At 45.0% G+C, this 19488-nt stretch overlaps 1 protein-coding gene across 1 annotated transcript in view; it reads left to right on the top strand.

Annotated features, from left to right (window-relative positions):
• The window catches only part of eif5b (eukaryotic translation initiation factor 5B), a 34630-nt gene extending 15411 nt beyond the window's left edge, over positions 1 to 19219 (top strand). The window contains 12 exon segments of the mRNA XM_079672823.1: positions 560 to 701; positions 3240 to 3371; positions 3720 to 3902; positions 4579 to 4740; positions 6228 to 6276; positions 6279 to 6358; positions 8074 to 8205; positions 10053 to 10129; positions 13514 to 13678; positions 13992 to 14130; positions 14224 to 14385; positions 18506 to 19219. Coding sequence (XP_079528949.1) covers positions 560 to 701; positions 3240 to 3371; positions 3720 to 3902; positions 4579 to 4740; positions 6228 to 6276; positions 6279 to 6358; positions 8074 to 8205; positions 10053 to 10129; positions 13514 to 13678; positions 13992 to 14130; positions 14224 to 14385; positions 18506 to 18613 — 1531 coding nt within the window. The 3' untranslated portion in view covers positions 18614 to 19219.
• Positions 19220 to 19488: the final 269 nt, after the last annotated feature.

Here is a 19488-nt window from a genome sequence, read left to right as displayed (position 1 = left end):
GTCTCCCTCTCACCTGTCTCCCTCTCACCTGTCTCCCTCTCACCTGTCTCCCTCTCACCTCTCTCCCTCTCACCTGTCTCTCTCTCACCCCTCTCCATCTCTCTCACCTGTCTCCCTCTCACCTGTCTCCCTCTCACCTGTCTCCCTCTCACCTCTCTCCCTCTCACCTGTCTCTCTCTCACCCCTCTCCATCTCTCTCACCTGTCTCCCTCTCACCTGTCTCTCTCTCACCCCTCTCCATCTCTCTCACCTGTCTCCCTCTCACCTGTCTCTCTCTCACCCCTCTCCATCTCTCTCACCTGTCTGTCTCCCTCTCACCTGTCTCTCTCTCACCCCTCTCCATCTCTCTCACCTGTCTCCCTCTCACCTGTCTCCCTCTCACCTCTCTCCCTCTCACCTGTCTCTCTCTCACCCCTCTCCATCTCTCTCACCTGTCTCCCTCTCACCTGTCTCTCTCTCACCCCTCTCCATCTCTCTCACCTGTCTCCCTCTCACCTGTCTCCCTCTCACCTGTCTCCCTCTCACCTGTCTCCCCCCCCCCCCCCCCCTCTCTCTGCAGTAACCTGAGGAACCGGGGCAGTTCTCTGTGTGATATAGCCATCCTGGTGGTGGACATCATGCACGGTCTGGAGCCTCAGACTCTGGAGTCCATCAACCTTCTGAAGGAGAAGAAGTGCCCCTTCATCGTGGCCCTCAACAAGGTCAGACCCTCCTCTTCCTCCTCCTCTTCTACCCTATTGACCCGAATATAAGTTTTTGTTCCTAGAAAGACATCGGAAAAAGAAGGTCGTCTTAAATTCGGGGTCCAGACTTTTCGATGCAAGAGTTAATAATGATGGCTTCAAGAAATGCTGCAGATCAAACGCTGCAGATCAAACGCTGCAGATCAAATGCTGCGGATCAAAGGCTGCGGATCAAATGCTGCGGATCAAACGCTGCGGATCAAACGCTGCGGATCAAACGCTGCGGATCAAACGCTGCGGATCAAACGCTGCGGATCAAACGCTGCGGATCAAACGCTGCGGATCAAACGCTGCGGATCAAACGCTGCGGATCAAACGCTGCGGATCAAACGCTGCGGATCAAACGCTGCGGATCAAAGGCTGCGGATCAAACGCTGCGGATCAAAGGCTGCGGATCAAACGCTGCGGATCAAAGGCTGCGGATCAAAGGCTGCGGATCAAACGCTGCGGATCAAAGGCTGCGGATCAAACGCTGCGGATCAAACGCTGCGGATCAAAGGCTGCGGATCAAAGGCTGCGGATCAAACGCTGCGGATCAAACGCTGCGGATCAAAGGCTGCGGATCAAACGCTGCGGATCAAAGGCTGCGGATCAAACGCTGCGGATCAAACGCTGCGGATCAAAGGCTGCGGATCAAACGCTGCAGATCAAACGCTGCGGATCAAAGGCTGCGGATCAAAATTATTTAAAAGTTAAATAGTTTTTTAATTATTATTAAACTGTGAATAGTGTATTCACTCAAATAAATACTAAATATAATAAAAGTAAACATTAAGGTGCAGCATTTTGATGAACTGAAATAATCTGTCTTTGAACTGAACTGTACTCGTACCTAAGCAGCCAGTTTGACATTAGGACTTACTTGTTATTGTATTTTCATGTTTGTTTAAAGAAAGATGAACTTGTCCACATTGCTTGCTGAAAGAGCAGATCTGCTGGCACTAACAATGTCTCCTGCTGTGGAGAACACCCTCTCTAGGGACAGAGGTAGCAGATACAGCCAGGTAGCGCTTTGCTAACATGGCAACATAAGGAGATTTGGCGTTTGTAATAGCTTTGGCTCGGTCTGAACTAGTTGCGAGTGGTGGAGGCTTAAATGCTAGCGGGAGTTGGGTTTGCACTTCAGTCTTTTTTCTTTTGGTACCGGTGATATTCACGTTCGGGTGATGCCTTTTCAAATGAGTGAAAGTTTGATGTATTGCCAGCCGCGTAACCAGTTTTATTTGAACAATGCCGACAAACAGCTTTGGTTCGGTCCACCTCTCTTTGTCCGTCATCCTTGTCCGTAACTGCAAAACCAAAATGTTCCCAAACCGGAGACTTCAATGATGCTGGAGGATTTTAGAGCTCACCTTTATCGGCGTTCACCATTTAGACAGTTCCTCAAACTTCTGACTAAATTTGAACGCATCCCTCTGACCAGCTCTCAGAGTATGCCTCTCGTCCAATGAAATGACTCGCTCTATGACGCGTTGAACCAAATGTGAGCAAATTACTCTGAACGCTGCGACGCAGCACCTGAGATCACTTCCAATAAGTTGTTCACGTTCTCAATTGTTTACGTTTAACGTTATATTCGTTCGGTACACTTCGGTACACAGGTGTACCGAACCGAAGGGCCCGTACCGAATAATTTCGGTACGGGTACGTGTACCGTTACACCCCTGCTGCAGATCAAATGCTGCGGATCGTGGCGATAGTTGGAGTGGGAGCAACGACCCAGCGATGCAGAAGGAGAAGAGTCTGTGATGTGACACGCGACACATTTCAACACAACGTGTTCAAATACAATTTATTTTCTTTATAAAAGCAAGATTTGGTCAAAAAGGTATTTTTCCAACAATGAGTCTTGAAACAGAGGGGTGGTCTTATAATCGGGTCAACACGGCACTTCCTGTTGCCTGCTGTCTGACGGTGTTGTTGTTGTTGCTGTCTGACGGTGTTGTTGTTGTTGTTGTCTGACGGTGTTGTTGTTGTTGTTGTTGCCCCGCCGTACCTCTCAGAGCTGCTCCATCCTTACTCTCCTGCCCGGTGCCTCAGGTCCGCTGATCAGCTGCTCCTGGAGGTACCGAGGTCTAAACGGAAGCTCAGAGGGGATAGAGCCTTTTCCGGTCCCAAACTGTGGAATGGCCTCCCATTGACCATTAGACAAGCCCCTGTCCCCCTGTCCCCCTGTCCCCCTGTCCCCCTTCACTGTCCATTTTTAAAACTCGCCTAAAAACCCATTTTTATTCCTTGGCTTTTAACCCAGCATGAGACTCTGTTTCTGTTTGTTTTTATATGCTTCATTGGTTTTGTTGTTTTTATATTGTTATTTATTGTTGTTTTGTTTTTGTTTTTTATGGCGTGTACAGCACTTTGTTTCAGCTCCGGCTGTTTTGAAAAGGGCTTAATAAATAAAGTTGAGTTGAGTTGTTGTCTGACGGTGTTGTTGTTGTTGTTGTCTGACGGTGTTGTTGTTGTCTGACGGTGTTGTTGTTGTTGTGGTTGTCTCAGGTGGACCGTCTGTACGACTGGAAGCGCAGCCCGGAGACGGACGTGGTTGCTACGCTGAAGAAGCAGAAGAAGAACACCAAGGACGAGTTCGACGAGAGAGTGAAGGCCGTCATCGTGGAGTTCGCCCAGCAGGTGTCAATCATCCCTCTGTCCACCAATCACAGCACTGCCTTTCCTTTGGGGGCGGGTCTTACAGATTGATATTATTATATTATATTTATATGATTCATTTAAACAAGAAGCACTTAGTCTCCAGTGAAGGTGCTTTAATAAACAATAAACCGTCATATTGTATTCACGTGTACACACACTTCGTGCACTGCTTAGTATTTGTGGGTTTTGTGATATATGTTGCGTTGTGGGCGGAGCTCCGGTCAGAAGACATTTCTACCCTGCAGCTTTGAGCATCTGATGATAACACCTTTGACTCTTGAGAATAACATTTAAACATCGATAAACATTAACGCTGATGTTTTGCAGGGTCTGAACGCGGCACTGTTCTTCGAGAACAAAGACCCCCGGACCTTCGTGTCTCTGGTGCCCACCTCGGCCCACAGCGGGGACGGCATGGGGAACCTGATCGCTCTATTGGTCGAGCTCACTCAGACCATGCTAGCTAAACGGCTAGCTCACTGCGACGAGCTGAGGGCGCAGGTCATGGAGGTGAGACGCTCTTATTCTGAAACTCTGGGGATATAAAGATAGGCTCTTATTCTGAAACTCTGGGGATATAAAGATAGGCTCTTATTCTGAAACTCTGGGGATATAAAGATAGGCTCTTATCCTGAAACTCTGGGGATATAAAGATAGGCTCTTATTCTGAAACTCTGGGGATATAAAGATAGGCTCTTATTCTGAAACTCTGGGGATATAAAGATAGGCTCTTATTCTGAAACTCTGGGATATAAAGATAGGCTCTTATTCTGAAACTCTGGGGATATAAAGATAGGCTCTTATTCTGAAACTCTGGGGATATAAAGATAGGCTCTTATTCTGAAACTCTGGGATATAAAGATAGGCTCTTATTCTGAAACTCTGGGATATAAAGATAGGCTCTTATTCTGAAACTCTGGGGCTATAAAGATAGGCTCTTATTCTGAAACTCTGGGGATATAAAGATAGGCTCTTATTCTGAAACTCTGGGGATATAAAGATAGGCTCTTATTGTGAAACTAACAGCTGGATGTGTCTCCAGGTGAAAGCTCTTATTGTGAAAGGAGTGTATAAAGACTCTTATTGTGAAACTCACAGCTGGATGTGTCTCCAGGTGAAAGCTCTTATTGTGAAAGGAGTGTATAAAGACTCTTATTGTGAAACTCACAGCTGGATGTGTCTCCAGGTGAAAGCTCTCCCCGGGATGGGCACCACGATCGATGTGATCCTGATCAACGGGACCCTGAGAGAGGGAGAGACCATCATCGTGCCGGGGGTGGAGGGACCAATCGTAACGCAGATCAGAGGCCTGCTGCTGCCCCCCCCCCTCAGGGAGCTCAGAGTCAAGGTACAGCTGCTCCTACAAAATAAAAGCCTCTAAAGCATGTATTGTGTTAAAAGTATTGAAGACTCAAAGGTGTTCTCATCATGTGCTCACAGCTGCAGGGGAGACCCTCTCCTGACCCGAGCTCCTCCCACAACGCAACACATAGAATACAACACAAATAAAAGCAGTGCCAGAAGTTTTTATCCATGTAGATAGAATATGATCCGTACAGGAACAGAATATGACATTACACATTTTACATTGACACAAAATTAAATACGGTTTATTGCGTTGAAAACTATTTATATAAAAAAGTAGATTGCAAGATGACAAACAGATTAAAGGGCCCATGTCCTGCTTCTCTGGCTCGGACCCGTCCCTGTGTGTTCTGCAGCTTCTGCCCGCTCCCAAACCCTCAGAGTACGACCTGTCTGCCCCCTGAACGCCTCGGACATTACAGAGCTATAGAACAATAGGTGCACCCTCCAGCAGCTCAGGAGCCCGCCCTGCGAGACCCCCGGAGCGGACAGCGTGAGGTGGATTTCCCGCTGTTTCCCTGGATGCTGGATACAGACCCCACGCAGCACCCAGGAAACCACACAGTAACCCAGCTCCCACTGTCCGCTACTCGAGCCTCAAAGGGCGGAGCAGCGAGCCCCCCAACTTCTCCCCAACACGGCCCCCAGACCCCACGCAGCATTCCCATCTGTTTGTCCTTACTGGGGTCATTTCCTGGTTGCTAACAAACGCCATGGTAACACATAATCTCTGATGTTCAGCTGTAACGGTGGTGGACTCTTTCTGACCAATCAGAGCGCAGTGGGCTCACAGGGAGGGGGGGGGGGCAGGAGCTCCAACAAGGCGTGTAGGACAGAGTGAATACACACACTATACAGAGATGCTGTTTGAGAAACGTGTGTGTGTGTGTGTGTGTGTGTGTGTGTGTGGGTGTGGGTGTGTGTGTGTGTGTGGGTGGGTGGGTGGGTGGGTGGGGGTGGGTGTGCCCGTCCGTCCTGACGCAGCAGACAGAACAGTTTGTGGCTGGGGTGATGGGGGTCTTTTATAATCCTGCAGACTTTCTCCCTGAGCCGCTGGGTGTGAATGCATGTGTTGATGTGTTGATGTGTTGATGTGTTGATGTGTTGATGTGTTGATGTATTGATGTGTTGATGTGTTGATGTGTTGATGTGTTGATGTATTGATGTGTTGATGTGTTGATGTGTTGATGTTTTGATGTGTTGATGTGTTGATGTTTTGATGTGTTGATGTGTTGATGTGTTGATGTATGATGTGTTGATGTGTTGATGTATTGATGTGTTGATGTGTTGATGTATGATGTGTTGATGTGTTGATGTGTTGATGTGTTGATGTATTGATGTGTTGATGTGTTGATGTATGATGTGTTGATGTGTTGATGTGTTGATGTGTTGATGTATTGATGTGTTGATGTGTTGATGTGTTGATGTGTTGATGTGTTGATGTGTTGATGTGTTGATGTTTGTGTGCAGAGTCAGTACGAGAAGCACAAGGAGGTCTCCACGGCTCAGGGGGTGAAGATCCTGGGAAAGATCTGGAGAAAACTCTGGCTGGACTCCCTCTGCTGGTGGCTCACAAGGAGGACGAGATCCCTGTGCTCAGGGTAACACACACACACACACACACACACACACACACACACACACACACACACACACACACACACACACACACACACACACACACACACACACACACACACACACACACACACACACACACACACACACACACACACACACACACACACACACACACACACACACACACACACACACACACACACACACAGACACAGACACAGACACAGACACAGACACAGACACACACACACACACACACAGAGACACACACACACAGACACACACACACACAGACACACACACACACACACACACACAGACACACACACACACACACACACACACACACACACACACACACACACACACAGAGACACACACACACACACACACAGACACACACACACACACACACAGACACACACACACACACACACACACACACACACACAGACACACACACACACATACAGACACACACAGAGACACACACACACACACACACACACACACATACACACACACACACACACACACACACACACACACACACACACACACACACACACACACACACACACACACACACACAGAGACACACACACACACACACACACACACACACACACACACACACACATTTCATATAGACCGTTCGGCCACATGAGGACGACCGAATATGACAGTATTCCATGACAGTGGAAACGATAAGGGGTCCCAAGGTGGATAGACCGGCACACGCAACGCTCTGGGGGGGGGTCCAACGGCTCCGTGTGTAAACTATACGATCATGTTCTGATAATGATGAGGCAATAGCCCCGCCTCTCCCCACCTCTGCTGTTCACCCCCGCGTCAAAGTAAATACTGAATTCAGATTATTGATCTTTCTCTCGATATGGACATAAACGCGAGTGAAGTCTAATCTGACAGGACGGAGACACGCAGCTCACCTGCAGCTCCTCCCGCTGTGATGCAGCGGGGAACGGAGCAAAACACACACTTCAAGTCAGATCATCGCCCTTAGCTATTTTAATTACCTCTCAAACTAACTAAACTAGTTATACATATGTTTATGTTTACTGTCGGGTCACTCATTACTGGATCAGCTGCTGCTTGAGACAGACACTGACACTGTCCGAAGAGAGGGAGGAAACAGAGAGGCTCCGTGTATTATATTATTATATTATTATATTATATAGATTCGTTATTCATTTGTTTTAAAGCTCAATAAAGAACAAAGAATACTTTTGACCGGCACTTTCATAATTTTGTCCGGAAGATTTAAACTTTAATACACGTTGACTGGAGAAAAACTCTGCCCGGTTCCCTCGGCCCCCACCGCGGAGAATAAACAGAAGGGTAACCATGACAACCATGCTTCTTCGCTGCTTTTGTGGATGAAGTTACTGCGCCACCTACAGGCTCCTGCATGTACTGCAGCTTCCCCAGCGGTTGGAGCTACACGGAGCGGTCTCGTGTGGACAGACTCTATCCGGTGAACATTGCGTGTGGCCGGGGCCTCAGATACATCATGTTATTACTCATATAGTTATTCGTGTCATTATTTATAATTAATTAATGGAATATTTGTCTGTTATTCTTTTTAATTAATTCGATTTAGTCTTTTATTATGTATTGTTGTTACTGTTATTATTGAGTCTATATTTTCTTCATTTAATATTATGATTAAATAATACATCTCCCCCCCCCCCCCCCCCCCCCCCCCCTCTCTCAGGACGAGTTGGTGCGCGAGCTGAAGCAGACGCTGAGCTGCATCAAGCTGGAGGATAAGGGGGTTTACGTGCAGGCGTCCACGCTCGGCTCTCTGGAGGCGCTGCTGGAGTTCCTGAGGACCTCCAAAGTGCCCGTGAGTTCACCTTCATCATATCATCAGCTCTGGGCTCTATGTAGGGTCTGAGCTCTGGGCTCTATGTAGGGTCTGAGCTCTGGGCTCTATGTAGGGTCTGAGCTCTGGGCTCTATGTAGGGTCTGAGCTCTGGGCTCTATGTAGGGTCAGGGTCAGGGTCTGGGCTCTATGTAGGGTCTGAGCTCTGGGCTCTATGTAGGGTCTGAGCTCTGGGTTCTGTGTAGGGTCTGAGCTCTGGGCTTTATGTAGGGTCTGAGCTCTGGGCTCTATGCAGGGTCTGAGCTCTGGGCTCTATGTAGGGTCTGAGCTCTGGGCTCTATGCAGGGCCTGAGCTCTGGGCTCTATGCAGGGTCTGAGCTCTGGGCTCTATGTAGGGTCAGGGTCTGAGCTCTGGGCTCTATGTAGGGTCTGAGCTCTGGGCTCTATGTAGGGTCAGGGTCTGGGCTCTATGTAGGGTCAGGGTCAGGCTCTGGGCTCTATGTAGGGTCTGGGCTCTGGGCTCTATGTAGGGTCTGAGCTCTGGGCTCTATGTAGGGTCTGAGCTCTGGGCTCTATGTAGGGTCAGGGTCTGGGCTCTATGTAGGGTCAGGCTCTGGGCTCTATGTAGGGTCTGGGCTCTGGGCTCTATGCAGGGTCTGAGCTCTGGGCTCTATGTAGGGTCTGAGCTCTGGGCTCTATGTAGGGTCTGAGCTCTGGGCTCTATGTAGGGTCTGAGCTCTGGGCTCTATGCAGGGTCTGAGCTCTGGGCTCTATGTAGGGTCTGAGCTCTGGGCTCTATGCAGGGTCTGAGCTCTGGGCTCTATGTAGGGTCTGAGCTCTGGGCTCTATGCAGGGTCTGAGCTCTGGGCTCTATATAGGGTCAGGGTCTGAGCTCTGGGCTCTACGTAGGGTCTGAGCTCTGGGCTCTATGTAGGGTCTGGGCTCTATGTAGGGTCTGAGTTCTGGGCTCTATGCAGGGTCTGAGCTCTGGGCTCTATGTAGGGTCAGGGTCTGAGCTCTGGGCTCTACGTAGGGTCTGAGCTCTGGGCTCTATGTAGGGTCTGAGCTCTGGGCTCTATGTAGGGTCTGAGCTCTGGGCTCTATGCAGGGTCTGAGCTCTGGGCTCTATGTAGGGTCTGGGTTCTATGTAGGGTCTGAGCTCTGGGCTCTATGTAGGGTCTGGGCTCTATGTAGGGTCTGAGCTCTGGGCTCTATGTAGGGTCTGGGCTCTGGGCTCTATGTAGGGTCTGAGCTCTGGGCTCTATGTAGGGTCTGAGCTCTGGGCTCTATGTAGGGTCTGAGCTCTGGGCTCTATGTAGGGTCTGAGCTCTGGGCTCTATGCAGGGTCTGAGCTCTGGGCTCTATGTAGGGTCTGAGCTCTGGGCTCTATGTAGGGTCTGAGCTCTGGGCTCTATGTAGGGTCTGAGCTCTGGGCTCTATGTAGGGTCTGAGCTCTGGGCTCTATGTATTCTGTCTCGTCCGTAGGAGGAGCTAAAGCAGAAGTGAGGCAGTTTATGACTGACGGTGAAAACCTGCATTCTGTGGGTTTTTCTGGTTAAAGTTCATAAAAACAGTTATTATTTATTTATGAAGCTGCCTTCATCAATAAACCAGTTTTCCATTCATCTTTTTAAAAACACATTTCTTCTTGAAAACGTATTAAAAGCTAGTGTTTGAGAGGAAGTAGGTGCTCTTATTGTGAAACAGGAAGTGTTCTTGTTTGTATTAAATATGTGGGGTTTAACTTTAAAAGCTGTCTTCTCGTCGAGGCCCGATCCTCTGTGCTGTAACGTGTTTACTGTCAGGGCTTTTATTGTGAAAAGCCCCAGGAAGCAGCCTGACCTCTGACCTCTGACCTCTCTCTGCAGTACGCTGGCATCAACATCGGCCCGGTTCACAAGAAAGACGTCATGAGGGCGTCCGCCATGCTGGAGCACGACATTCAGTACGTACTTTAATGTGTGTGTGCCTTCAGGTACCTGATTATCCTGGTTTAAATGTGTATAATAACAGTGTTTGTGGTGCGTTCAGGTACCTGATTATCCTGGTTTAAATGTGTATACTAACAGTGTTTGTGATGCGTTCAGGTACCTGATTATCCTGGTTTAAATGTGTATAATAACAGTGTTTGTGATGCCTTCAGGTACCTGATTATCCTGGTTTAAATGTGTATAATAACAGTGTTTGTGATGCCTTCAGGTACCTGATTATCCTGGTTTAAATGTGTATAATAACAGTGTTTGTGGTGCGTTCAGGTACCTGATTATCCTGGTTTAAATGTGTATAATAACAGTGTTTGTGATGCGTTCAGGTACCTGATTATCCTGGTTTAAATGTGTATACTAACAGTGTTTGTGATGCGTTCAGGTACCTGATTATCCTGGTTTAAATGTGTATAATAACAGTGTTTGTGGTGCGTTCAGGTACCTGATTATCCTGGTTTAAATGTGTATAATAACAGTGTTTGTGGTGCGTTCAGGTACCTGATTATCCTGGTTTAAATGTGTATAATAACAGTGTTTGTGATGCGTTCAGGTACCTGATTATCCTGGTTTAAATGTGTATAATAACAGTGTTTGTGGTGCGTTCAGGTACCTGATTATCCTGGTTTAACTGTGTATAATAACAGTGTTTGTGATGCGTTCAGGTACCCAGTGATCCTGGCTTAAATGTGTATAATAACAGTGTTTGTGATGCGTTCAGGTACCTGATTATCCTGGTTTAAATGTGTATAATAACAGTGTTTGTGATGCGTTCAGGTACCTGATTATCCTGGTTTAAATGTGTATAATAACAGTGTTTGTGGTGCGTTCAGGTACCTGATTATCCTGGTTTAAATGTGTATAATAACAGTGTTTGTGATGCGTTCAGGTACCTGATTATCCTGGTTTAAATGTGTATACTAACAGTGTTTGTGATGCGTTCAGGTACCTGATTATCCTGGTTTAAATGTGTATAATAACAGTGTTTGTGGTGCGTTCAGGTACCTGATTATCCTGGTTTAAATGTGTATAATAACAGTGTTTGTGGTGCGTTCAGGTACCTGATTATCCTGGTTTAAATGTGTATAATAACAGTGTTTGTGATGCGTTCAGGTACCTGATTATCCTGGTTTAAATGTGTATAATAACAGTGTTTGTGGTGCGTTCAGGTACCTGATTATCCTGGTTTAACTGTGTATAATAACAGTGTTTGTGATGCGTTCAGGTACCCAGTGATCCTGGCTTAAATGTGTATAATAACAGTGTTTGTGATGCGTTCAGGTACCTGATTATCCTGGTTTAAATGTGTATAATAACAGTGTTTGTGATGCGTTCAGGTACCTGATTATCCTGGTTTAAATGTGTATAATAACAGTGTTTGTGGTGCGTTCAGGTACCTGATTATCCTGGTTTAAATGTGTATAATAACAGTGTTTGTGATGCCTTCAGGTACCTGATTATCCTGGTTTAAATGTGTATAATAACAGTGTTTGTGGTGCGTTCAGGTACCTGATTATCCTGGTTTAAATGTGTATAATAACAGTGTTTGTGATGCGTTCAGGTACCTGATTATCCTGGTTTAAATGTGTATACTAACAGTGTTTGTGATGCGTTCAGGTACCTGATTATCCTGGTTTAAATGTGTATAATAACAGTGTTTGTGGTGCGTTCAGGTACCTGATTATCCTGGTTTAAATGTGTATAATAACAGTGTTTGTGGTGCGTTCAGGTACCTGATTATCCTGGTTTAAATGTGTATAATAACAGTGTTTGTGGTGCGTTCAGGTACCTGATTATCCTGGTTTAAATGTGTATAATAACAGTGTTTGTGGTGCGTTCAGGTACCTGATTATCCTGGTTTAAATGTGTATACTAACAGTGTTTGTGATGCGTTCAGGTACCTGATTATCCTGGTTTAAATGTGTATAATAACAGTGTTTGTGGTGCGTTCAGGTACCTGATTATCCTGGTTTAAATGTGTATAATAACAATGTTTGTGATGCGTTCAGGTACCTGATTATCCTGGTTTAAATGTGTATAATAACAGTGTTTGTGGTGCGTTCAGGTACCTGATTATCCTGGTTTAACTGTGTATAATAACAGTGTTTGATGCGTTCAGGTACCCAGTGATCCTGGCTTAAATGTGTATAATAACAGTGTTTGTGATGCGTTCAGGTACCTGATTATCCTGGTTTAAATGTGTATAATAACAGTGTTTGTGATGCGTTCAGGTACCTGATTATCCTGGTTTAAATGTGTATAATAACTGTTTGTGGTGCGTTCAGGTACCTGATTATCCTGGTTTAAATGTGTATAATAACAGTGTTTGTGGTGCGTTCAGGTACCTTATTATCCTGGTTTAAATGTGTATAATAACAGTGTTTGTGGTGCGTTCAGGTACCTTATTATCCTGGTTTAAATGTGTATAATAACTGTTTGTGGTGCGTTCAGGTACCTGATTATCCTGGTTTAAATGTGTATAATAACAGTGTTTGTGGTGCGTTCAGGTACCTGATTATCCTGGTTTAAATGTGTATAATAACAGTGTTTGTGATGCGTTCAGGTACCTTATTATCCTGGTTTAAATGTGTATAATAACATTGTTTGTGATGCGTTCAGGTACCTGATTATCCTGGTTTAAATGTGTATAATAACAGTGTTTGTGGTGCGTTCAGGTATCTTATTATCCTGGTTTAAATGTGTATAATAACATTGTTTGTGATGCGTTCAGGTACCTGATTATCCTGGTTTAAATGTGTATAATAACAGTGTTTGTGGTGCGTTCAGGTACCTGATTATCCTGGTTTAAATGTGTATAATAACAATGTTTGTGATGCGTTCAGGTACCTGATTATCCTGGTTTAAATGTGGATAATAACAGTGTTTGTGATGCGTTCAGGTACCTGATTATCCTGGTTTAACTGTGTATAATAACAGTGTTTGTGATGCGTTCAGGTACCTGATTATCCTGGTTTAAATGTGGATAATAACAGTGTTTGTGATGCGTTCAGGTACCTGATTATCCTGGTTTAAATGTGGATAATAACAGTGTTTGTGATGCGTTCAGGTACCTGATTATCCTGGTTTAAATGTGTATAATAACAATGTTTGTGATGCGTTCAGGTACCTGATTATCCTGGTTTAAATGTGTATAATAACAGTGTTTGTGGTGCGTTCAGGTACCTGATTATCCTGGTTTAAATGTGTATAATAACAGTGTTTGTGATGCGTTCAGGTACCTGATTATCCTGGTTTAAATGTGTATAATAACAGTGTTTGTGGTGCGTTCAGGTACCTGATTATCCTGGTTTAAATGTGTATAATAACAGTGTTTGTGGTGCTCTCAGGTACGCAGTGATCCTGGCGTTCGACGTGAAGGTGGAGAGAGAGAGTCAGGAAATGGCCGACAGTCTGGGCGTTCGAATCTTTTCTGCAGAAATTATTTATCACCTGTTTGACGCCTTCACCAAATACAGAGAAGACTACAAGAAGGCCAAGCAGGAGGAGTTCAAGTACGACTCATACTACCGTTTATATACATACATACATACATACAATTCTGACTTTATTTTGAAAATCTCAAAGTTCTGACTTTATTTAGAAAATATTAAAAGTCTGTCTTTATTTTGAAAATCTCAAACTTCTGACTTTATTTTGAAAACCTCACAATTCTGGCTTTATTTTTGAAAATCAAAAAAATGCTGACTTTTTTTTGAAAATCTAAAAAATCCTGACTTTACTTTAAAAACAAAAAAATGAACAGATTTGTTTTGAATCCAATAAATACTTCTTACTTATAACCCTTAATCCATGTGCTTTCCTCAGGAACATCGCGGTGTTCCCAGCGAAGGTAAAGGTGCTCCCTCAGTTCATCTTTAACTCCAGAGACCCCATCGTGATGGGCGTCACCATCGAGGCCGGGGTCCTGAGGCAGGGGACGCCGCTCTGCGTGCCTGCCAAGGGGGTCAGAGTCTCAAATATTAATATATCCTGAGATTGAAGCTCAAGCCGGGGACCAGGGAAAATATATTTGTTTATTTGTAATATCTGTTTGCAGTTTGTGGACATCGGCATCGTGACGAGCATCGAGATGAACCACAAATCAGTGGAGAGCGCTAAGAAGGGTCAGGAGGTTTGCATCAAGATCGAGCCGATCCCCGGGGAAGCGCCCAAGATGTTCGGGAGACATTTTGAAGCCACAGACATGCTGGTGACCAAGGTGAGGAACATAGAAAACTACACGAGACACAGAGAACTACAGGAGACACAGAGAACTACAGGAGACACAGAGAACTACAGGAACATAGAGAACTACAGGAGACACAGAGAACTACAGGAACATAGAGAACTACAGGAGACACAGAGAACTACAGGAGACACAGAGAACTACAGGAGACACAGACAACTACAGGAACATAGAGAACTACAGGAACATAGAGAACTACAGGAGACACAGAGAACTACAGGAACATAGAGAACTACAGGAACATAGAGAACTGCAGGAGACACAGAGAACTACAGGAACATAGAGAACTATAGGAGACACAGAGAACTACAGGAACATAGAGAACTACAGGAACATAGAGAACTACAGGAGACACAGAAAACTACAGGAACATAGAGAACTATAGGAGACACAGAGAACTACAGGAGACACAGAGAACTACAGGAACATAGAGAACTATAGGAGACACAGAGAATTACAGGAACATAAATAACTACAGGAGACACAGAGAACTACAGGAGACACAGACAACTATAGGAACATAGAGAACTACAGGAGACACAGAGAACTACAGGAACATAGAGAACTACAGGAGACACAGAGAACTACAGGAGACACAGAGAATTACAGGAGACACAGAGAACTACAGGAGACACAGAGAACTATAGGAACATAGAGAACTACAGGAGACAGAGAACTACAGGAGACACAGAGAACTACAGGAGACACAGAGAACTACAGGAGACACAGAGAACTACAGGAACATAGAGAACTACAGGAGACACAGAGAACTACAGGAGACACAGAGAACTACAGGAGACACAGAGAACTACAGGAGATACAGAGAACTACAGGAACATAGAGAACTACAGGAGACACAGAGAACTACAGGAGACACAGAGAACTGCAGGAGACATAGAGAACTACAGGAGACACAGAGAACTACAGGAGACACAGAGAACTACAGGAGACACAGAGAACTGCAGGAGACATAGAGAACTACAGGAGTCACAGAGAACTGCAGGAGACATAGAGAACTACAGGAACATAGAGAACTACTGGAGACACAGAGAACTACAGGAGACATAGAACAACAGGAGACAAAGAGAACTGCAGGAGAAATAGAGAACTGCAGGAGACATAGAGAACTACAGGAACATAGAGAACTACAGGAGACACAGAGAACTACAGGAGACATAGAGAACTACAGGAGACACAGAGAACTACAGGAGACACAGAGAACTGCAGGAGACATAGAGAACTACAGGAACATAGAGAACTACAGGAGACACAGAAAACTACAGGAACATAGAGAACTATAGGAGACACAGAGAACTACAGGAGACACAGAGAACTACAGGAACATAGAGAACTATAGGAGACACAGAGAATTACAGGAACATAAAGAACTACAGGAGACACAGAGAACTACAGGAGACACAGACAACTATAGGAACATAGAGAACTACAGGAGACACAGAGAACTACAGGAACATAGAGAACTACAGGAGACACAGAGAACTACAGGAGACACAGAGAATTACAGGAGACACAGAGAACTACAGGAGACACAGAGAACTATAGGAACATAGAGAACTACAGGAGACAGAGAACTACAGGAGACACAGAGAACTACAGGAGACACAGAGAACTACAGGAACATAGAGAACTACAGGAGACACAGAGAACTACAGGAGATACAGAGAATTACAGGAGACAGAGAACTACAGGAACATAGAGAACTACAGGAGACACAGAGAACTACAGGAGACACAGAGAACTGCAGGAGACATAGAGAACTACAGGAGACACAGAGAACTACAGGAGACACAGAGAACTACAGGAGACACAGAGAACTGCAGGAGACATAGAGAACTACAGGAGTCACAGAGAACTGCAGGAGACATAGAGAACTACAGGAACATAGAGAACTACTGGAGACACAGAGAACTACAGGAGACATAGAACAACAGGAGACAAAGAGAACTGCAGGAGAAATAGAGAACTGCAGGAGACATAGAGAACTACAGGAACATAGAGAACTACAGGAGACACAGAGAACTACAGGAGACATAGAGAACTACAGGAGACACAGAGAACTACAGGAGACACAGAGAACTGCAGGAGACATAGAGAACTGCAGGAGACACAGAGAACTACAGGAGACACAGAGAACTACAGGAACATAGAGAACTAAAGGAGACACAGAGAACTACAGGAACATAGAGAACTAAAGGAGACACAGAGAACTGCAGGAGACATAGAGAATTACAGGAGACACAGAGAACTACAGGAGACACAGACAACTACAGGAGACACAGAGAACTACAGGAGTCACATAGAACTACAGGAGACACAGAGAACTACAGGAGACACAGAGAACTGCAGGAGACACAGAGAACTACAGGAACATAGAGAACTAAAGGAGACACAGAGAACTACAGGAACATAGAGAACTAAAGGAGACACAGAGAACTACAGGAACATAGAGCACTACAGGAGACATAGAGAAGTACAGAAGACAAAGAAAACTACAGGAGACAAAGAGAACTACAGGAGACACAGAGAACTACAGGAGACACAGAGAACTACAGGAACATAGAGAACTACAGGAGACACAGAGAACTACAGGAGACACAGAGAACTACAAGAGATATAGAGAACTACAGGAAACCATAGAGAACTACAGGAGACACAGAGAACTGCAGGAGACACAGAGAACTACAGGAGACACAGAGAACTACAGGAACATAGAGAACTACAGGAGACACAGAGAACTACAGGAGACACAGAGAACTACAGGAGACATAGAGAACTACAGGAGACAAAGAGAACTACAGGAGACACAGAGAACTACAGGAGACATAGAGAACTACAGGAGACACAGAGAACTACAGGAACATAGAGAACTACAGGAGACACAGAGAACTACAGGAGACACAGAGAACTACAGGAGACACAGAGAACTACAGGAACATAGAGAACTACAGGAGACACAGAGAACTACAGGAACATAGAGAACTACAGGAGACAAAGAGAACTACAGGAGACACAGAGAACTACAGGAGATACAGAGAACTACAGGAGACACAGAGAACTACAGAAACATAGAGAACTACAGGAGACATAGAGAACTACAGGAGACACAGAGAACTACAGGAGACACAGGAGACACAGAGAACTACAGGAGACACAGAGAACTACAGGAGACACAGAGAACTACAGGAAACCATAGAGAACTACAGGAGACACAGAGAACTACAGGAAACCATAGAGAACTACAGGAGACACAGAGAACTACAGGAACATAGAGAACTACAGGAGACAAAGAGAACTACAGGAACATAGAGAACTACAGGAGACACAGAGAACTACAGGAACATAGAGAACTACAGGAGACACAGAGAACTACAGGAGACACAGAGAACTACAGGAACATAGAGAACTACAGGAGACACAGAGAACTACAGGAGACACAGAGAACTACAGGAAACCATAGAGAACTACAGGAGACACAGAGAACTACAGGAGACACAGAGAACTACAGGAGACACAGAGAACTACAGGAAACCATAGAGAACTACAGGAGACACAGAGAACTACAGGAAACCATAGAGAACTACAGGAGACATAGAGAACTACAGGAGACACAGAGAACTACAGGAAACCATAGAGAACTACAGGAGACACAGATAACTACAGGAAACCATAGAGAACTACAGGAGACACAGAGAACTACAGGAGACACAGAGAACTACAGGAGACACAGAGAACTACAGGAACATAGAGAACTACAGGAGACATAGAGAACTACAGGAGACACAGAGAACTACAGGAGACACAGGAGACACAGAGAACTACAGGAGACACAGAGAACTACAGGAGACACAGAGAACTACAGGAAACCATAGAGAACTACAGGAGACACAGAGAACTACAGGAAACCATAGAGAACTACAGGAGACATAGAGAACTACAGGAGACAGCTAGAGGTTTATTAGAAACTACAAATCGTATTATGCCGTCTTAAATGATGCTGAATGATTTCTTTGTGAAAGCACAATGAGAGAAACTGTATAAATAAAGTGTTTAATTATTCTGATGAAACTTTCAGATCACGCGTGAGTCCATCGATGCTCTGAAGAACTGGTTCAGAGACGAGATGACGAAGGGAGACTGGCAGCTGATCATGGAGCTGAAGAAGACCTTCGAGATCATCTGAGGGAACACACACTCTCACACACTCTCTCACACACTCTCACACACACTCTCACACACTCTCACACACACTCTCACACACTCTCACACACACTCTCACACACACTTTCTTCCTCAGATGACGCCGGAAAAAGTAAAAAAAAAAAAACTGAAAAAAGACGTGAAAGTGTTTTTCTGTGAGAAACGAACAGTTCTTTCCACTGTTGTAAACAGTGATAATTACACACACACACACACACACACACACACACACACACACACACACACACACACACACACACACACACACACACACACACACACACACACACAGTATTCCAGCGTGCCTGTTTTTCAGCATCAACGTTGTGTTTCTTCTTCTCTGATTTGTGCCGGCTGCGCTCTCTCCTCCCAAGTATTGAGCTAAACGAGGATCCAGCCCAGGTGCATTGTGGGATTTGTAGTGAACTAGTGAACAAGACCAGGAGCAAGAAAAGGAGGATTTTTTGTTTCTCAAAACACCAAACCCTGGAAGCGGCGTCGGACTCTCTCCGGAACGTTTGGGTGAAAAACTGAGGATTTTAAAATGTTTCTGCTGATGTAATAAATTCCCAGAATTCCTGCAGTTTCACTTCTGTTTCCGTTTCCTGTCCCACACCTCCACTTCACATCAGAAACCCATTCAGATCCTTCAGAAGACACATTTAATATCCACTGATTATGATTTAACATATATCAATTATGACTTCTTCATCTCAGAGAAGTTCTAAAAAAAGTTTAATATAGAGCCGAAGAACAAAATGTGTGATTTGTTTTCTGGTAAATGTGTTTGTTGGGTTTTACTTTCTAAAAGACGGTTCTTTATATCGTTAAACTGTTCCAAAGTGTTTACTGGGTTAA

The sequence above is a fragment of the Notothenia rossii genome (assembly GCF_949606895.1).
Source record: "Notothenia rossii genome assembly, chromosome: 3".
NCBI lineage: Eukaryota > Metazoa > Chordata > Actinopteri > Perciformes > Nototheniidae > Notothenia > Notothenia rossii.
Note: the sequence above shows the minus strand (reverse complement) of the source record. Positions and strands in the feature narration are given on the sequence as shown.